This window comes from Alligator mississippiensis, chromosome 5 (assembly GCF_030867095.1).
Source record: "Alligator mississippiensis isolate rAllMis1 chromosome 5, rAllMis1, whole genome shotgun sequence".
NCBI classification, from domain to species: Eukaryota; Metazoa; Chordata; order Crocodylia; family Alligatoridae; genus Alligator; species Alligator mississippiensis.
The window spans coordinates 137,218,405-137,232,631 of NC_081828.1; the positions used below are offsets into that span (position 1 = coordinate 137,218,405).

At 41.5% G+C, this 14,227-nt stretch overlaps 2 protein-coding genes across 2 annotated transcripts in view; one reads left to right on the plus strand and one right to left on the minus strand.

Moving 5' to 3' along the window:
* Window positions 1-8,363, plus strand: SNRPD1 (small nuclear ribonucleoprotein D1 polypeptide). The gene is made up of 4 exons (XM_006261948.4): window positions 1-152; window positions 784-860; window positions 3,691-3,882; window positions 7,718-8,363. The coding sequence occupies exons 1-4, from the start codon at window positions 139-141 to the stop codon at window positions 7,792-7,794; spliced, it is 360 nt and encodes a 119-aa protein (XP_006262010.1). The 5' UTR covers window positions 1-138; the 3' UTR covers window positions 7,795-8,363.
* Window positions 8,364-8,492: 129 nt separating this feature from the next.
* SLC6A20 (solute carrier family 6 member 20) overlaps window positions 8,493-14,227 on the minus strand; it is a 37,315-nt gene continuing 31,580 nt past the window's right edge. The window contains exons 9-11 of the mRNA XM_006261953.4: window positions 12,397-12,556; window positions 10,620-10,785; window positions 8,493-9,510 (exon numbers count right to left, since the gene is read on the minus strand). Coding sequence (XP_006262015.1) covers window positions 9,361-9,510; window positions 10,620-10,785; window positions 12,397-12,556 — 476 coding nt within the window. The 3' untranslated portion in view covers window positions 8,493-9,360. The remainder of the gene's footprint in view (window positions 9,511-10,619; window positions 10,786-12,396; window positions 12,557-14,227) is intronic.

The window sequence follows — 14,227 nt, forward strand, 5'->3', positions numbered from 1 at the left end:
CCATTCATTTGTTAGTAGCTTTTGCCGCTTCCTTGGCGCGAGCCTCCGGCGCGGCCTGGTCTGAGGCCTCCGCACCGGGCTCAATTTTTTTCTCTTTTTTTCTCCGGCCGTTTGCTTCCCGCGGTCTCGGCTGCCGCCATGAAGCTCGTGAGGTGAGGAGGGCCCGGATGGAGCCGGATTTAGGAGCGGGCCCCGGCGGCGGGGAGTGGCGCGCGCCGGGCCTGGGCCTTTCCCGCCTCCTGCCTCACACCCCCAACGCCCGCTGCCCCTCACGGAGCCTCGCGCTCCTTGTCTGCTCCTTTCTTCCCCCTCACCTGCCCGGGTCACACTGCGCCGAGACCCCCGCGAGGGGCTTCGGAGCCCCCCCAATACACGCGCGCACACTGCGCATGCACATACGGCCCCGCGCGCCGGCTGCTCCCAAGGTTCGGTCCCATGGACCAAACTTTGGGAGCGGCCGACACGAGGCCGTATGTGCAGGGTGGGGCACACGCACACATGCATGTCCCCTGCCCCAGCAGAGTTGCTGAACTCAGGTGGGGGGAGTTGGGATGTCTGCCCCTGGGGTGCCCATTCCTGCCTTTGTTGCACCTGCCTGAAGGTCCCTGGCAAGGGGCTGCAGGTCCCTGATGGATTCCTACATTATTGGGTGCTGCTTTGAAGCCCCCCAGCATCGTTAATGTGTGCTCATCACGGCCTTGCCGTGTTCCATCGTTAGGATGTGTTTTTAACTGTGTGTTGGGCACAGAAGATGTGTGTGTTTACCTGTGGTTCGTTCCGCAGGTTTCTGATGAAGCTGAGCCACGAGACTGTCACCATCGAACTGAAGAATGGCACGCAGGTGCATGGCACCATCACAGGTAGGAGGCTCCAGTTGTTGATAAAGCACGGCTGGAAAACCCCCTCTGTCTTCCCAAGCAACTCCACCGCCTTCCCTAAATATTGATGTTTCGGGACACCTCTTGTGAAATGTCTGGTGGCCAAGTTCCTGCGATTGCATCCAAGCACTAGGATAAAGAATGTCAATTCATATTTTTTATTTGTGTATCAGTGCTGGGTGTTCAGGTAATAAAGATGTCTCATGTAAAGGTTAGCAGTTGGTCCAGAAGACAATGAATGGATGTTTTGGACCTCTAATAATCTAGATCTCGCCCAAATACAGATTGTTAGGGCTGCCCATAGTCGTGGTCATCTAGACTCCCTCTGGTCTCCTTTACAATAAGCAGCTGTTGCTAAATGCCAAAGGAGCAGAGATTTGCAGTTTTTTGGATGCTATTTAGAATAATAAGTATCTTCTTTATGGGAATCCTTACCAATCAGTTCTGTTATGTTCTGTGTCTCCCTCTGACCTTCTGCTCTCGTGTGTGCCTGGTGGCCGTTAGTGCTGTCAGCTCTGATTATGCTGCCCGTCTACATCATTTGCTTTCCAGCATGTTCATTAACATAACTTACCCCTCTTGCTAGAAATTGATGCTTGCAGTCCGTGTCTCTGTCTGGTTTTACAGGTAGCTGGGCTCTTTTTTATAAGGGAAGGGGCTCTTGCGAGAGCCTGGCTGCCTGTAGAAGCCACTAGGGCCATGGAAGCAGCGCGCTAAGCTAGCACTGACCTGCCAGCGGTTCTCATAGACTGCCATGAAAATGCTTCGAAGACTCTGGTTTACAGATCATAGATAGTCATGGTAATAAATCAAGAAGGAAGAATATTATTTTCTAATATCGTTTAACTTTCTAATGAGTTGTTTTGGGAGATGCTGAGAGCTAGTGGGTTGATCATAAGAACCAGGTCTCAACACACAAGTGGCTGTGGCAATATCCCTCTTGGGTCTTGTTTACACACAAACTTGCACTGGATTAACTAAAGGCACGTTTACAAAATTGATTTAAACTTCTCCACTTAAAGTCTTACCAACATAGTGAGGATGCTAAGGGGAGAAAGTCGTCCCCCAACCCTTCCACTTCATAATTATGTCAGTAGAAGTGTTTGTGTGCATATAGTTATGCCTGCTTGATACATTTTTTCATTTATATTTTATTTTACTTTTCCAAATGAATAAACTGTAGCCACATACAAATTTTGATGCAGGTATGGGCATCTGCAGCATGGGTTTTTGCCTCTCTTACTTTGTAAGCATAGCTAAATGGCAAAACTTTTTAAAGTAGTAAAACCTTAGTTAAACCAGTACAGATTTGCAGGGTGCTCTAAAACCTGATCTGTTTTGCTACACTTGTATCACTATAAAAGTATTTCCAACTTTAGCAGTGCTTCCAGGCTTAAAGGTTAACTTTTGTATGGCCACAAGCATTCACAGCTGTAATAGTTGCATCTTAACAGTAGTAGCACACTCCCCAGGACTAGCTCCCCTTCCACTTTTAGAGGAGCTAAAATTTTTGTTTGTTTATATTCCTCCTGGCCATAATCCTGTTTTTTTCACAATCTTATACTACTTCAAAGAACCTGCAGTTTAAATGGGCAAGGCAGACGCAGACTGTAGGGGGGGGAAGAGGTACTGGGGCAGAAGCCAAGTGAACAATGTGAGGACAGCAAATGATGAGGGGGTGTACAAATGTGGAATGTAACACAGTTTTCTTAAATGATCACTGTATGGAACACACCATCTCTTTGTGGTTGAAGTTCCTGGAGATGTAGCTGGTGTTTCAGTCTGTTGGGCTGTCCTTTAATGGCTGGGCCGCAGAAGAAAGTGACTTTCTGTTGCTGCGAGCTGGGTAATCAGTCTTTTGCATTAAATGTGAAAGACCTGTACTGGAGGTTCAGGATTCTTGCATTTTTAATGATGGGGGAGAGGTGTTGTTTCAAGAACAAATATTAGATTTGCTTTTATGTAAAAATATATAGGAAATGGTATACAATTGTATATATAGGAAATCCCAGAATTAAGAAGGTTGTCCATTAATTTTGTCTCCTTTATCATAGCACTTACATGATTGGGCTATTTTCCCTGCAGAGCTACTGCCTGGATCCAGTGATAGGATGAGCGGTGCTTAAGGAACAAATTAAATTTATGCTGCTAGTGAGATGTGTTGAGTGAGGTAGGGGACTCCAGGAAGAGAGGGGATGATTATGTAGTTAAGGTAGCTGTTTGGATAAATAGGTTTCAATACCTGTTGCCTTCGCAGTAGTGAGTCACAGTACTTGCACATTCTGATATCCTTAAATTTGATCATTCTGCTAGTGAGTCCCAGTGTGACGTTTGGCAAATCTTATTAACTACATTTATCAAGGGACAACCAAAGATGTGTGAGCTCTTTGGCCTAGGTACCATACAAATACAGAGTGTTCTACTTCAAAGAACCTGCAGTTTAAATGGGCAAGGGGGGGAAGAGGTACTGGGGCAGAAGCCAAGTGAACAATGTGAGAACAGCAAATGATGATGAGGAATAGTTTTGTCCAGCATAGATGATGAGTAAGCATCTTCCTAATTTTTTTTACTTAAGTGATAACATAACTATGCTGCTTTAATACAATTAGAATTGCCCAGCATGCTAAAAGTAACTGACTTCTTGGTGCATATAGAATCACAGAAAATGAGGGTTGGAAGCGGCCTCATGAGGTCACATCTACTCCAGCCCCCTGCTCGAAGGAGGACCATCCCCAACTAGATCATCCGAGCCACGGCTTTGGACTAGGATTCTTCTTTCCTAAAAAGTTTTGTTTTTGTTGGTTTGTTTCAGGAGTGGATGTCAGTATGAATACACATCTTAAAGCTGTGAAAATGACACTGAAGAACAGAGAGCCTGTACAGTTGGAGACATTGAGTATTCGAGGAAATAATATTCGATACTTCATTCTGCCAGACAGTTTACCTCTGGACACCTTGCTGGTGGATGTTGAGCCAAAGGTCAAATCCAAAAAAAGAGAAGCAGGTTGGTTGTGGTCATACCCATTTCTTTTCATTACACTTGATCTGAGCCTTCAAGAGGCCGAGAAGTGATTTTTTTTTTTTTTCCCAGAATATTTGAGTTCTTGAGCTGAATTGGCAATAATTTTAGAAAATGTGGCTAGAATATTTTCACTTCTGCATATGGGAGCCTGATGTTGGCTTTTTCTGCAGGATTCTTTGAAAACACACATTTCAGCTACATAATAGTACTCAAAAGTGTAGGTATTTGTAGATGATTCATATTCTGCTAATAAAATTTTTCTCTTAAATTTCATAAGACCTTTTCCCTCTGAAATTTTGTTTATGTGGTCTCCTATTACAGAAGTTTGAAGAAATATTAAACTAGAAAATTCCAAGAGAGGATTTAAAATTAGCTGGTTATTTACTTTTGAAAAGTTTTTCTAGTGCAAAGGAGCCTTTTAAGTGATGTTAATCAGATAACAGAAGAGTCCTTTCATAGAGGATAAAAGCAAATCTTTGGATGCTGTACAGTAGGGGTGTCAAACTCTACTGGCCCCATAGGTTCCCATTCTCCTCAGCAAAGCTGATTTGGCGACTGTTCCGGTCTCTCTGGGAGCTGCACTGTAGGCATGCGGTGCCTGCTCTAGTCAGTCCAGTGGAACAGAGACAGTATGTGGTGTGTGACCCAGAGTAGGCAGCGTAGTCCAGCTGTAATGGCCACTCTGTGCAGCTAACTTCCATTCTGGCTGGACTGTGGCATCTGTTCAGGCTGCTCCAGGATCTGCATTGCATGTAGCACAGGTCCCAGACTGGCTGGTACATCTGGTATGCTGGGAGAGTAGGAGAGGGTCCATGGGCCAGATTTGGCTTGTGGAGCTGCCTCACGCCAGGGGCATGCACCATGCCCCATGTGGGTTTGATTAGCCCAGGGGCAGTACTAGATAGCAGGGCATATGTTTGGCACCCCTGCTTTCCTGTCCCTTAGATTCTGACTTTTGTAAGAAGCCAAGTTGGATTTAGACAAGAGGGGCTTCAAGCTTTAACTCCTATCTACCAACCTCTTGTTTTTGCAGAATGTGGTTTTTGCTTTTTTTTGTTTTAGTATTCTTAAGCAAAAAATTGTAAGACAGCACTAAAGTTGTAAATAGTTAAAATTAATTAAACACTAAATTAAAAGCCAATTAATTAAATTAATTACAAATAAATATTTATAAATAAATTAAAGCTAATTAAACCCCACATTCATAAAAGCTTGTTACGACCAGCAAAACTTGGGAACAGGCAGAGATACGCATAGCCTAATAGTTTGAGACTAAGTTGTAATATCCTGTGCTGTTTCTATTTCCATTTCTCTACAGCTGTAGTAATCTCTCTCCTTCCTAGTAAATAACACCTTAGACTGGTTCAGTGAATGTGACATGTTGGGTAAAGTCCACTGGGTAAAGTTCATAACTCAGTTGTTTGGATATGGGGTCTGCCATTAATATGAGTAAGGTGGTTGTAGGGTTGTTCCAATCTGTCTAGGAAACATAGGTCAGGCTTCTTGCAACATCTTGCCACTCCCTTATCTGCTCTAAGTTAGGGGTGCTCAAACTCCAGCCTGTGGGCCAAATGCCACCTGAAGAGCCATTGCATCTGGCCCGCGGGGCTCCCCACAGGTCAGGAAATTTGGTGGCAGGGGATCAGTGGCCATTAGTGTGGCCACCCCCGCGCCAAATTCCCAAACCCAGTCAAAGCCAGTCCACACCCCCTTCCCAGTCCAGCACCTGGGGCTAGATGAAGCCCTTTTTCCCCCTCTGTGGGTCTGGCCTCAGCCTGGGCTGCACCCTTCCCCCCTCTACTGTGTGGCCAGATGGTGGCAGCCACGCTGACCCCAGGCACTGGATCAGACCCACCATCCAGCCTGCAGTCAGACTAGGTGCTGCCCATCCAGCTCACTGGGGAAAAGGTTTGAACACCATTGCTCTAAGCAATCTAGTGATCCTAGTGGGAGTTAGAAATAGTCTGAGAGACTTCTTAAACCTGTGTGAAATCTGCAATGCAAGAAGTTGGTTACATTTTCTTCCTGTGTATGAAGATGAACTATCTGTTCTGAAAATGATTGAGATTAGTGTAAGGAGGGTGTGATTGATAAATCAAGTCCAGGTACAAATCGTACCATTTCATGAAAATGTAAATCATTGTAGAAGTTGAGTAGAAGTAATTTTACAGTAATTCTATTGTTTCCAACTCTGTTTGCCAATTCTCAATGCTTTTCTTGTCCCACACAATGGGAAACTACACAGAGGAATTGGTGAAGCAAATACAGTTTAGAGGGCTCTCAAAGCACGAAAGTAGATGTTCTTAGAATCAGTCTGTTTTCCTCTTTTTTATACAAACAGGTAGAGAAATTTCAGAGAAGCATGTTTTGAGCTTTCAGTATATTCAAGGTGTTTACCCTTGCAATCCATTTCAAGTTGTTGGGACCTTAGTGTATAGAGTTCCTCACTACTTGTTAGAGCAAAATATTCAAATCTTTTGGGCACATCTGGTCACTACAATAACAATATTTTCATGAATTCATTTCTGCTGCCTCTGAATGGGCATTGAGTTAATCCACCAAAAAGTAGAAGACATGGATCACATATATCTAAGTCATGCTGCATGTTTGTGCCAGGTTCAGTTGCCTGCTGTGCAGTCCTTCATTTCCCTGTTTGCTTTGTCAAAGACTTTTGGTTGAAGAGAGAATGGAAAAGCACTATTGCACGCCAAAATATTTTAGGGTGTGGTGTATGCAGGTTTTTTCAGTTCTCCATATGAGTTCCATAAAAACAAGGAATGTTATGGTCAATAGCCAACTGAGTTAATTAGAAATCCCAGCATGAATGATCCTAAAATGTAACTAGAACAGTTTATCTCAGTTTGCTAATCCTCCATTAATAATGTTCCTTGCTGATGTTTTTACAAAGCTAAACCATTTTTTCAAATCTTCATAGTATTTAGTCTCTCAATCCATAATTAAGCATGTTATATGCCATAATTAGAACATCCCTGTAAAAGGCTCAGGTCAAAGGATTAAATACCTAGTCCCCTTTCAGCAAAACTGGACCCTATCTGTAGCTAGAATGCCGTGGCACAATATAACAGAAGTATTGTGTTGCATATGTGCAAAAAGGTTCTAAATCCTATTACATGAAGAGGCAAGATTTTGTGGGACAGTTCCTTTTGAAAAACTGCATGGACTCCAGCATAGCTTCATCAGTAGCTTGCTTACTCTTGGAGTGCTCTTGGGAGAAGATGACACTTCTTCATAGTAAATAAATGTTATGATTGTGTATTAGGATTTTTCTTACTTTTTGGGTGCTGAGAGCTTCAGAAAACATGGCCACTTTATACAGGTGCCTAAATGGGAGATGACCATTTCTAAGAACTTGGCTTGGCGTTTAAATTGCATTATGTAGCTTTGCCTACTTACTTACTAGTTTGTAATAAGAGATCTTTTTGCCCTAGGTAATATGTTTAATTGTAATGAGCAGCATGAGAAGTCTTTAATGATCCCATATCTTGCACATGTAAATTCCAGTTTCTATGTAATTACATTTTATCCAAAGGGAGAAAGACAGACATGTTGTATAAAGCATTCATGGCATTTAGAAACGGTTGTCGAAGGGATGTAATTCCATAATTATCTGACGTAAAACTGGAGTTGAGAGTGAATTTACACTTCGGACAAAAGTTAAGTTTGAGGTTTGGTAGCATTATATCGAGCTGCAATTTTTGTATGATAGAGCACAATGCTGTTTGCATTTGACCCTTTATTTCAGGATAAGTTTTATACCTAAATAGACTTTAACTTGTTCTTTGTTTGGTTTGGTCAGTTGCAGGAAGAGGCCGTGGCAGAGGTCGGGGTAGAGGCCGAGGCCGTGGCAGAGGAAGAGGTGGTCCCAGGCGATAAATTCCAGAATCGTTTGGAATGTGGTAACAGGGCCTGTTCTAAAGAAAGTTTTTTTGTACAGCTTTTGTTTGCAATGTCAATTTTTAATAAACACAACTGTGGAAAAAGATGTTTCTTTTTTTGTCAGCTAGGCTCCTATGGAGTTTTGTATTCCTAGGAGTCTGATGGTTTAGTTCCCGATGCCCAAGCATGCCATTTTGATGTTCGGTCAAGAAATGGACTTTTTTTGCTAGCATATGCTGTAATTTCACCCTTTGCATATCTACTGGGTAAGTTGCTTGTTGATATGTTGTAATGATGCTCAATCAAAATGAGCCCCTAGTTTTCTTTATAAAACTTCATCATAGTTATGGAGCTTCACTAAAATATGGTAAGAATTAATACTCCTAAGTATTTGTTCAACAATGAACGTCAAAGTTGACTATGAAAAGTGTAGATAGAATTATATTTTCTGCTAATTGAACTTAAATTTTACTTCTTTCATCTTCCTTCAGAGATAGAAATGAATCGGGTCTGTAGAACCCAAGGATTGTGGCATCTTGTGATTAAAATTAAATGTTATCCTTGCATATGAATGTGATTGAAGCTTTTGTGTTGGGTGTCCTGGGAAGCTACCACAAGTACATTTTTACAGCTTGAAGGCACGCAGCTACAAGTGACCTTCTAGAAGACAAGAAATGCATGCAGTACACAGTTACTAAAATTAGGTATTTATTTTTGGAAACGTGAGAATTGACACAGCTAATCCTTAAACCTAAGCCAGGACTTGGCAACTTGTGGCCTGCTGGTCAGATGCAGCTGGCAATGGTTTGATCTGGTTTAGGAAATCTGGCACAGATGCTGCCCATCCCCTCTTGCTGCAGAGCTTGTTGCTCTGCTGTATGTGTGATTACTTTTGCTGCAGAAGGGCTGAGGATTGGCAGCAAGATTAAATGCAGGCAGCGGGCCACTTTTAGGGGTGGGGGGGTGAGACTTGAGGCCTGCAGCAAAGGGCCAGGCTGCAATGGGTGGTCTGCATCAGCGAAAGTTTGCCAACCCTTTACCTAAGCTGTTTTGCTTTTATATTGACTCTTGAAAGATGGCATTATTTATCTGGGAAAAACTTGCTAGCAACCTTTTCCTCAGTAGAAATCCAGTTGATAAAATGTGAATGGTCAAGCTACATATTACTTCAAAATAGTATGCATGGGAGAGAGTGGCTTTCACACTATTCAAATGTTTTCCAGTTTCTTAAGAACTTGTTTTCATAAGGTGAATGTAGCACTACAGAGTGAGACAATTGCCTAACAGTTGCAGTTAACAAGTATGTTGGCAAATGTACACTAATGAGCACGTCATGAGCTGCCCTTTGTGTACATGTCAGAGACGCTCTTAAAGTTGCTGCTTCTAGAGAGAAACTTTTTTAAACCACTGTGGGTGCTGCTAGCAGCGCTTTTTGGTAAATAAAACAGACAAGGTTCAGCTGATCTATAAATAATAGCTAAGAATAATGGTTACTGGGGTCTCCAGAAAGTGCACAGTTTTTGTATCTGATAGTAAACCTTTTACCAAACCAGTTTTAAATGTTCATGCAACAGTTGATCTGTGTTCCCTCTTCAGTCTCCTTTTGATAAAAATTGCAAGTGCACCTAGTGGTATGCACATTGTGGATGAAGCCACCAGCAGTCCGATAACTGCCAGAGCGTAGCTGGGATAATCTTTTGTAACCAGATGACCCTGCAAGGAAGAGACATAATTTTAGCACGAAGCAGTTATGTAGCCCTTCCTCTTTCTAGCTTGTAAAAAATGAGTCTTACGTTACTACCTGAAGTGTTGGATCTTTAATTTTGATGAATGGCAGTTGCTTTAAACTCATGCGTGGTTTTGCTAAGGAAAATTAAGTTGTAGAAAGCTTGCGATACACTGTTGGCATTCTGTGAGGTACTGAAGTTTGTCTGCAAGCTGTTTTCTTTTTTTACTTTGCCCATTGTTACCAATTAGAAGATGGCAACAAGAAACAAAATTCTGTGTGGTTATGAGCAAATACTTGGTATGGCTCTTGTGGCATAATTTTTAATTATTGGGAAACCTTAATGATTATGAAAGCCTTTGACTTGAAGAAGAGGAAGATTCTTTTCACTTTGAAATTATTTCAGCAAGATTACTCCTTTGATATGTCACAGCTGACACTTCTGCTTCCTCCCTCCAAGATGCTTTCATTTTTTTCTTGTTGGAGAAAAGTACTGAGGTTCATTCCAGTGCAACAACAAAAACCAGCCCCTTTCAATGACCAGTGACTTTAAAACACACTATAAAAGTAATTCAAACAATGTAACCTTTCCTGACAGGTTATGAAATTCATATTTAAACATCATAGTTCTCTTCCCCAAACTGAATGTGTAATTAAGCATTTTTGTAAAGTATTTTAGCTGCTAGGGAGAGTGAATCTGATTATGAGCTGTAGTACAGTGTGCATAATTCCCTACTTGGGAGCTTTACCAGAAGTTCTAAAAATGGTTGTAAAGATTTGGTTTCCTAGTCACAGTAGGAATTCACTTCCAAGCTGTCATAGCGCACTGTTATAGTATTAATTTTCTAGATTTTCTGTTCAAAACACCACCTTGATTCTTATGCGTGTTAGAGTGCTGATTCATTTATAGGGGCAACAAATTCATCTGCCTTGCTCTGCCTTACGTTCTAATTAAAAACCTACATTAATTCTGGATTGAAATCTGCTGTGCAGATTTTCAGCAAGGCAGTTTGATCTCCAGCCCTCAGAAGAACAGAGAAGACCCTGTGTTGGAACCAGGAAGGGACACAGGTGAGTAAAAAAGAGAAATAAATACCTGTGTGGCATCCCAGGCTTGGTACTGCAGTGTTCCTGTGAGGATGTAGTCAGTGATGTAAAATATAAACAGGCTTATAATTAGCAATGGGCTGGCAAAAGCCCACATGATTTTCCAGTACCAGCTTAGTTTGTGTCCAATCATCAGATGAAGGTCTTTTTCAAATCTGTTGAAAGAGATTTTGAGCACTCCTGTTAGATTTTTTTCATATATATTTATTTTCTGCACAGGATCAGAAGATGGCAATAACTGAGGAGAGCTAAGGGCCCCTGTTAGGAAAGGGTATATTTTGAAAGAATGGGAATTTAAACAGGCAAACCCTGTTTACAAGTCCAGCCTAAGTAGATAAAAATACTGTTTTATAAACAGTTGCAAAGAATAAAACCCTGCAAGACAGTCTGAGTAAAGAAAAATATATATGTCCAGGCAAGAAATGAGCTGGAACCATGCCTAACTGCAAAGAAATTGGCTCACCAGGATCATATAGTAAGATCAAGAGGTACTTAGTTTGTGCTTGGCAGAAGCTATTCACATCAAGGAACAATACAATAACATCACAGGTGAAAACTCTGCTGACAACTCTTCTTTAAACAAGTGTGGAAAGTTTCATGAATAGGTCAAAAAGTCAGTGTTCAGTTACAGCTCTAAGAGACATGCTTTTGTAGCTGATAGAGGCAGAAAACTATTTTTAAGCATATGAAAAAATATGCTTCCAGTATGGTACAATAGTCCAGGGTTGCTTTTGAGAAGCTGTGGACATACTAAGACATACCACATTTTGTAAAGTGATGAAACATGAACTGCGTGGAGTAAATATTGCATTTCTACTTATTTTCCATGGGTTAATTTGCTTTAAAAATGTGCTTCATTGAGAATGTAAGGAACAGCATATTGACCGCAGGTGCATGTACTTGTGCTTGAAACATGCCTTGTTGGCCCATGTGCTTATTAGAATGAATATGTTTGGTCTATGCAATACAGCACAGCACTTTTCTTTGCAGTTAGGAACTTTTTTTAGTTATGATCCTTCTTGCTTGTGCATGTGCTCACTCGGGCATTGTTTTGATCATTCTGTATTGAATTGAACAGGACTGTATGGGAAATGGTTTTCAGGGTTAGGGAGCCCAGTTGCCTCACCTCTGAAACAAAGTTGTTACTAATCGATTGCACCTGTGTTGAACCATTTGGTGTAGTAGAGGGATTTAGACACAGAAGGCAGAGCAAATAGGGAGTGAGTTAGCTGGGCTGTTCATTTAAACAGGCTTCTAAAAATCTTACTACTGAAGACAGCAGCTTAAGATTGTCCCTTATATGGAGGAAAACCCTGAATAGGGAACAGGAACTTTTAGGAGGCCTCCCTTAAAAGGGTTTCCATGAGTGTCTGTCAGGGTCTTGCTCATGGACTCATCAATTTCAAGTCTCAAAATCCAGTACATCTGAGAGTTGTCAAGGCCGCATGGGAGCTACTGTAGCTCAGTTACACTTCTGTGAAGGAGACTTAACTAAATGGTGTCTTTCCACCTAGACTTGTCTCCTTTCCTAGCCACAAATGCTGCCTCACCCCTATGGCTTATGGGGACAAGGGGAGACTGGCTGAGGAGGTGCCATAGCAGCCAGTTATACCAATGTCATCCTTCCTTGCCTTAACAGGCTGAAAAGGCAGCTTAGCCTTGAAATCTGCCCCCCCCCCCCGGCAGGTACCCTGGTATAGAAGTATGTCCCCACTGTCCCTGCCTGCACAGTAACTGTTAGAAGAAACAGGAGCCTTAGCTCTTACCTTCTTAGCCCATAAACATAGCAAACAGCAATAATTTCCACCAGCACAATAAGCAGCAGAGAGAGGGTAGCTGCATAGTCATTGAATATGTCAAACCAGTAGTTCCCAGCTTCCATGGTGAATGTCAAGCCAACAATACAGTTGATAAAACACACAATACCTATAGGAACAAAACAGACTATTTTAATCACAACCGAAAGGCTAACGTTAGGGCTGGTATCAGAAGATTTATACTAAATAACAGATTCTGGGAGCCAGCCTGGTTTTAATGGTAAGCGATGATTCTGTTAAGGGATCCAGTTGTATCAATGCCAGATACCTTTGACTGAAAATAAAGTAGATTAGGGACGTTCACTCTGGAGAGGTTTGCACTAAATTGTAGCTGTATGTAACTTGCATTGTGAAACATTGAAAACCATCTCACCAACTAGGTATGTCCACGTTTGAAGAAGTATTGCTTTGCTTCACACGTCCACATGCGCGCACGTGTGTGTGTGTGTGTGTGTGTGTGTACACATGCACGTGAAGCAATTTTTCAAATGGATGCATGTATATAAAATGCACTAAAAGTGGATGTCGTGAGTAATGGTCAATATTCAGGGCACTCTTACTATAGCGATAACTGGAGAGGTTGGAGGTAGTTTGGATTAGCTATGTTTCTCATTGCTTGTTTCCTATTTTAATTTCAAACACTGTATCTTAATGTTTCAACAAATATGATGTGACTTTGGACTTCCATAGCTAAAAGCTCAGGGCACTTGACAAATATCACTGGATACAGACTTTGTAGGATCCCTGTGAGGAAGTATGGGAGTATAGGGGGGTTTTAAATCATTATTTAATGGCTATCTGTATTTCCTGTTACAACTATGAAGTTGTGGTATGGCTGCTACTGGATAGGGACAATATTAAGCTTTATATTAAATTATTTCCTATCAAAAGATACTCTCATCCTTCTGCTCACAGTGGTCAATGCTGGGTTGTGAGCGAAGCATACTGACTGTGGGTCATTTTTGTAAATGCATATAAAAGCATCAGTACATTATTTAATCAAGCATGTACCTGCCCCCCTGGCCTTTGTTCTCAGAAATGATGAGAACAAAAAGTCTTTGAATTGCTATGGTAGGTTCTGCTCTGCCTTTGAAATCGCTTAGGAATTCCAAATATTAATGGATTATTTATGGGGAAAAAAATGATCAAAATATGTGCTGAGGTTCAAAAAGCTTAGCTCACTTTTTTGATGGAAGCCTCTCTCGATTTTTTTCCAAGCAGCAGCATAACTTCAATACTAGAAAATTTCTAAGCCAATAATAAGACCAGAGAAATTCAAATAAATAGAGACTTCTGCATGCTTGAGCTAATAACTCTCACTAGGATGTCGTGAGACACCCTTCTTTAGGGTGCTGCACGATATTAGCACTTACGCATGCAAAAGCCTATACATGATTTACAAAACAATCCATAGTATCAAAAATATTCTGACGTGTTGTGGTTTTTCTGGGGTTCTTAGCAACAGGCAAATTCTTTTTTTTTTTTTTTTTTTTGGCTACAGAAAAATACAATAAGTGAAAGCTAAGAATTGGCATTGTCTGAGGGGTACCTTGAATCTAGCCAGGTTGCGAAGCTCTGGCTTAGGCAAATCAGTTTGAAGTTCATTCTACTAATCGTATTGATCAGTCTGCCTCCATATGTCATGAATCTCTGCATGAAACACAATCTCTGCAGGGCTTGAAGATCTACTGTTGACAAGTACTGTTTAAGAGCACTGCTGTTTTCAAAAGCAATACAAGACTTAAGAGAACATATTTTATGACTTCTAACAATTTTTGAG